Source organism: Thunnus albacares, chromosome 10 (genome assembly GCF_914725855.1).
Source record: "Thunnus albacares chromosome 10, fThuAlb1.1, whole genome shotgun sequence".
NCBI lineage: Eukaryota > Metazoa > Chordata > Actinopteri > Scombriformes > Scombridae > Thunnus > Thunnus albacares.
Genome location: NC_058115.1, coordinates 15,112,555 through 15,119,273, shown reverse-complemented (window position 1 = coordinate 15,119,273; position 6,719 = coordinate 15,112,555). Strand labels below are relative to the sequence as shown.

The 6,719-nt window shown below is 37.1% G+C and overlaps 1 protein-coding gene across 1 annotated transcript; it reads right to left on the bottom strand.

Moving 5' to 3' along the window:
* Window positions 1–402: 402 nt before the first annotated feature.
* cd74a (CD74 molecule, major histocompatibility complex, class II invariant chain a) lies at window positions 403–5,263 on the bottom strand. The gene is made up of 9 exons (XM_044363714.1): window positions 5,039–5,263; window positions 3,500–3,669; window positions 2,999–3,099; window positions 2,764–2,820; window positions 2,604–2,687; window positions 2,418–2,496; window positions 1,673–1,873; window positions 1,496–1,558; window positions 403–1,377 (listed from the first exon to the last, which is right to left on the bottom strand). Exons 1-9 carry the CDS (start codon window positions 5,122–5,124, stop codon window positions 1,370–1,372), a joined length of 849 nt encoding a protein of 282 aa, XP_044219649.1. The 5' UTR covers window positions 5,125–5,263; the 3' UTR covers window positions 403–1,369.
* Between the last annotated feature and the right edge of the window lie 1,456 nt (window positions 5,264–6,719).

Genomic DNA, 6,719 nt, shown 5'->3' with positions numbered 1-6,719 from the left:
GCTGGGAAACAAAGCAAAACATGGTTTTCTGTTTTGCTGATCAGATTCTTAATTTAATTTGATGTCTGTTTCATGATAAACACAACCTCGTTTTAATCTGGACTGAGTACCAGCTTGTTGGCTTTGCAACTTTTGTGACTGTTTTGTCTTTCCTTAATGATGATCTATGAATATGTATGAGAAGGAGGGAGAGATTGGTGGCTGTAAATTCATGTATAGAGGAGAAGGATGTGACTTAAGAATGCAAGTACTAAAGGATAATTCAATTTATAATATATGAAAACTGCTACTTGTTAAGGTTTTTGAACTGGAAATGTCTTGAATGTAGAAGTGAATGAATCTGTATCTTCAATGAAAACTGAAACAGATGCCAGAAAATGCAGGAAAAGTGAGCAGCATCACTGCATCTAATCAGGTTAAAGTTTATTAAGGCCTTATTTAGCTTTTAAATTCCACAATTATATCATCTCAAATGACCATGATCTCAGTTTATCATGTATAACAATGCAAACAGTGTTGTTAGGAAAACTTTATTTCACCTTCTCAACACCTTCATAGAAAAATTACTTCCTCCTAGCACATCCTTTAAAGGATGTGTTCACTCAAAATGCACAAACGTATTTTCTCATTAAACTCTCATGGTGTCTAGCCATGCAGATAATTTTGGCTTTATTTGGTCAGCAGAAGTTCGTAACACTCACAGCAATAAAAAATTAAACAGCAACAACTCTTTCCAGAAACAGCATCCCCATTACTCTGAGTAGTCCACAGACCTCACTGTGGACAGTTTTCATCAGAACTGCTGTCCATAGAAGAAATCTGTCCATGGTATGGTGTGTGGATTATCAGAGTAACAGGGGACACTGTTTCTGGAAAGAGTTTTGGCTGTTCACATTTTTTTAAATGTAGTTTTTAATGCTGTCTGCACCACAAGCAAACGTCCACTCCCCTCCTTTGTATCATCAAGTAAAACTAAAACTATCTCCACTACTAAAGCACTACTACTAAATACTACTGGGGCAAAGTGAAAAAATCTTTTTTTTTTTTGATACATGAAGCATTCTTCAGAAGCAAACAGCAATATTACTCACAAACAGTACATTGTAGATTATATCAATGGTCAAAAGTTAAATGGTCAATGAGAACACCCCCAAAGTAAGCCTATCTGATAAAAAGCAGTTAACTGTAACAGGCCTCTATTGTTTTGATTTCAGACACCTGGTAAAAACGTTAAAATCAAGAGATTACGTAAAAGACTGATCAGGAAAGCTCATTTACTGTATGAGAGTCAGCAGTTAGCTTAAAATGATGATTATTTCTGCCTGCGACGATCACTCATTGAAAAGAGACACACTTTGCTTCATTGGATTCACTGATCTGGAAAAAAGAAAAAAAAAAACACAGTGAGTGATGATGTGTAGCAACCAAACATTCAGTCTTTTCAAAATGTTTGTAATCTATGAATCCACTAAAATACTTAATTTTATGCACTCACCCTCAAAGTTCATGGTCTTCTGCATCATCCTGGGTGCAAACAACATGCGACGAGGAGTGGCGCCTAAAATGAACAGAAAAAGGAGGCGATTCAGTTTCTTTCATCATTCACAAAGGCCTCACATGAAAAGCTTCAGACCCACGTTGGATCAAAAGTCTTGAAATCTGTGCCCTCTACCTCTCTGACAGTCAGGGCGGCCGCGCATGGTGGTGCCCTCAATGGGTGTGCCGCTCTCGTCCACACACCAGCAGTAGCCGGTGGCGTGCCAGCACTGCATGGGCTTGTAGCGGCCCTGCTCGTCACACTGAGGCTTGTAGGAGCCGATCTTGGCGCCACCTGGTGCTGCCTCCAGCTGGCATTTGGTCTTGATGGTAGAGACTGAGGGATGGAAATAATAAGAAGGAGAATATTAAAGGCTTGTTTGGTTTTAATTACCACTGAGTGTAGCACAGAGCTAACAATAGTTGTCCTTGGAGGTAAGTGCAGAAATAAAATTTCACACTAGGTTAAATCTCTGTTTGTAAAACTGGCTGAAGTTTACCCATGAGCAGTAGAGAGGAACGGACACTTGCGATAAGAAAGGTGGTTTTACCTTTTACAAGATGTAAGAGCCTCTCCTATAATAACTTCTAAATACTCTGTGACAGTACCAAGATATCATCTGGTATGCCGTTATTAACCTTTTTGCACTGAAATTATAAAAATGATGGCAATCTTAAACAAGCCATCTGTACACATATTGAAAACTCCTAAGCTCCACACTCCGTCCTTGCTCAGGATGTCTGTATAACATTAATATCATCACAGTAATATATTACAGAAACCTTAAACCTCCTGCTTCTGGCTACTAGAAATGTAGGAAAACAGAACATCAACTAAATGCTAAAATATAAAGGAGCACTGGAGAGAAGTTTGCAGTAACCTGGCTGAGCTGTGGGGGGTGCAGGTGTCTGCTGGGCCATCTGGAAGAGCAGCCAGTAGCGCATCCAGGACTCAAAGCTCTGCAGGGTACAAAATGTTTAGAAACCGTCAATAACAAGATCATTTAAATGTATTCATCTCTATTTTAGTTTTATTAGTTTCTATTTGAGCGTGTGAGAGGCTTCACCTTCCACTCGCTCTCGTTCATCTGCTTCTCCACGCTCTGAAGGTTGACCAGGAAGGTCTCGTTGACATGTGGCAGCTCGGAGACCTGCGCAAAACAAGACGGAACTTAGCGACACAACATCAGCGATGTGAGGACAAACATGATAGTGAGAGCAACATACCTGCAGGAGATCCTTCAGCTGTTTCTCCACATTAACGATAGCAATGTCCTGCAGTTTCTGGTGGGAGAGAACAGAGGGGAATTATAATTACATGTAACTAAAACAATAATTCTGTACGAGATGTATACTTTCAGATTCAAGCAGATGCCATTGATTATACACTATAAATGAGTTTGTTGCTGCCACTTAGACACAGTTACATTGAGTTTTTTCTAGGAGGGAGGTGTAAACTTACTGTCAGGGGAGTCTTGGAAGTCTTGGAGTCCTCATCCGTAGTGAAGTCCATCAGCAGAGGGAGGCTGTTCATGGGCATGTGCATCTTCATTGGAGCCGCAGCTAGGAAAAAGGGAGAACTGATAATTAGCCTAGGAATTTCATCACTTTAAAAATCAAACTGATTAAAAGTATTTAAAAAAGATTCAATTTTAAAACCTAAAAAATTACAATGGAACAGTGTGAATACATTTCTGGGAATTAGTTTTTTGTTTTTACTGAAAACTAAAAGTGCTTAAAAATATTTTCTGCCCCCAATGAATCACAAGCAACTTTCACTTCCTAGTTGTCTGTTTCTGTTCCTGAAAGCAAACTCACTTCCCTGTCCACTTTTTCATTCTTACATCCTGCTCCTGCTCCTCCTCCTCCTCGTCCTATCAGATGAAGGCTATTTCTCATTAATGACGCATCCCTTCTTGGACCACCCTTTCTGATCATAAGGACTTTAATGCTCCCTTATTACCCTTGGATGAGCGGGTCAGCTGTTTGCCCATTCTCTCAGAGTTCTTCTGCAGCGAGTGGATCTGCTGCCCCTGGTTAAACATCATGTAGGCAGTAAAGACCTGGCTGGCCAGCAGCAGACATGCCAAGGTTGTCAGGCCTGCCACCTTCAAGGCACGACTGTTGGAGCTTCTGAGAGGGAGAGAAAAAGAAAAATATATGTCACTTGAAAAACACACAGCCAAGTTTAGAGAAACTAAAAGTGGGATTTTACAGAAAGAGTCCGATGTATTAAAGTGACTTGGAGGGGAGTTCCTAAAGGGCAATTTGTCAAAGTATGGGCCATTTGTTTTTGACAGCCTGGCAGACAGAAAAGCCTCATGAGTAGACCTAAAGTCATGGTATTATTCATTTTCTAAAGAATATAAAATCCACACAAATTGACTTTGAAGTTGCCATAATGTTACCTAAAGTAATAAAAGGCCTGGGACATAAATATATAATAAATTCTTTTTTTTTCTCTGCTGCTCAATATCAGCCAATAGAATGTGAACACATTCTATTGATCACTAGTTACTAGGCAGACACTGTCTCCTGGTATTATGAGGAAGTACGCATCCAGTAAATATTTAGAGCCTGTGTAAGATGTATAAACACGTATTCTGTTATTTTCTTCTTTAAAAAAAGGTGCAAGGCCTCAACAACTGTACTTTCACTTATTTCACATTAATGAAAAGTGAAATTTGAAAAAGTGAAACAACCCAGAGACTTATAAATATTTCCAAGTACTGCATGTAAACAATCGTCCTCATATCTCATCAAGTGTGTTTTTATTAAGATGTTGGTTTATCTGATCTTAAGTTTATCTTAAAAAGTAAATTTTCAAGATTAAATACATATATTACAGCACTAAAGTCTGAGTTTTGAGGGGAAACAGGAAGATTTCTTTATTCCTCACATCTAACACAAAAATATGTTTCATACATTGGAGATACTGTGAAGTTATAACAACAATATATCATATGCATTTCTAGCTCACAATATATCTTATTTCATACTATATATGTTTGTTTTCTTTTTTCTGTCGTAAATTATGAAAATAGCCAATAGCAATGACAGCATCACCAGTTACTAGGCAGAGAACTTCCAGCCAACTCTTGGTGCAAAGGACAGAGGTTATTGAAGATGCTTAAAAATGTATTAAGATAAATAATATTTTGAATTATTTTAAATATAGTTGTAATACAACAACTACACAAACTTATTATTTTATCAACTAAATACTGAACCGATCTGAAAAAGTATAAAAAATCTGAACCAGATATAATCATATTTAGGGATAATATAACCAAAATCAATATTCTGTTGAGTTTTAAATTGATATTGCTGTATGTTATTAGCTTTCTACTTTTAAATGTGATTCATTGCTCATTTTAATTCAGCTCTACATAGACGGACATGCACTTTATTAGCAAATATTACACTGGAGCTACTACTATGCAAACAGCTGTTATCATAAGTAAAAAAATATATAAGTTAATTTATGATATGATCCTCTCACCCTCTGGGTACTGCAGAGGTAACAAGGACCTCTTCACTGCCTGCCAGGCTTCCTCTGGCCAGGGGAGCATCTTCTTGGTGGGCCATCTGTCTTGGAAGTTTTTCTCGGCTTCTTCAATGGAACAAACTGGAGAAAATCTGGGAGGTCGAGTAGATAAATTTCCTTTCAAATGGGGAAGAAATACCAGACAGGTTCCTGAGAAAGGTGAAGGGTTGTGGAAAGTCCCTCTCTTAAAAAGGCTGTGGGACGGCTCAGTGAAGCTGTGAGAGCTATCTGATTGGTCAGAATAAAACACCATCACTTGTTGATAGAGGCAGACAATAGTGAAAGGAGTGCGAGTTTGTTCATGGTCAGGATTTCATCCTAACTTGTATTGTATAGTATTATATTGTTTGTGATAATTCATTTAATTCTTAACAGGGTGTAAGTATAAAATACCATGTATATGCTCAGCTAACCCTGTACCCTGTATAAATATAGTTGAAATTATATAAATTCTAACATGGTCTAGTCAATGAATTCATAAACAAAGGCTTACTAATACTGAAATGTATTATACTTTATTGTTTATTTGGATCCCCATTAGTTGTAACTTTGGCAACAACTACTCTTCCTGGGGTCTTGTATGTAATTTTTTACTTACTTACTTATTATTAGATACTTAGATTCTTTGTGAATACGATTACTACTTCCTCTTCTACCAACAACAATAATACATTTTCTACTAAACATGAGAATATGTGAATTGTGTTAAGTACTTGAACTTCTATTTATGTATTCATTTTGTATTTATTATTAATTTCCTAAATGCATCAGTTCATCTTTATTAACATTGGCCACTGTTTAGTTCCTGGAACAACAGAGGAGGATTTCTTCTTTGGTAGATATTTGGTGGTTTTTACTGTTAAAACAAAATCTGAGTAGAAAAGAAAACATCTTTTTTTAAAGTCCACGTAGTAATATTTTACTGAAGATTCTCTTATAAATATGATAACTAGATTCTACCATAATGATTATGCCACTACTAGATTCTACAATTTATGAACTCAGGTTCACTGAGATTTATTACTTTAGACTCATTGTGCAAGTGAATACTCATTACTATCTGTTCTACCAACAGTCAAGCAATTTTCTTCTTCATGAGAACATGTGAATTGTGCCAAGTACTTGAACTTCTATTTATATTATTCATTTTCTAAATGCAGACATAACTCTTTTATTTTACCTGCCATTTAGTTCCTGAAACGAAAGAGAAGGATTACTTCTTTGGTAGATTTTTGGTGGTTTCCCAAACAAGGAATTAAAATGTATAAACAGGACCCACATACTGAATCTACAATTGGTTCAGGTAAAACATCAGGGAGATAAATGCAGAAGTTTATTGTGTCATTGAATAGATCTGCTTCATGCAATTTTAAGAGATTCAGATCGTTTGCTTCTTGCAAGCACCTCATCACAAAGTGAAACCAAAAGACAAGCCGATCTTGCTTTCGACCAGATGACAGAGAGGCTGACACTGATTTAAATTTCTAGAATCTTCTTTCTGCATGTCCGGGGAACAAAAAAACCCCAAAAAACAACAACTTCTCAGGCGTCCTGATACGCATCTCCTTTTGAATATAGAGTGACTATGAATTAAAAGACAGACTAAGAAACGAGGGGGAAAAAAAGAACCAACGAC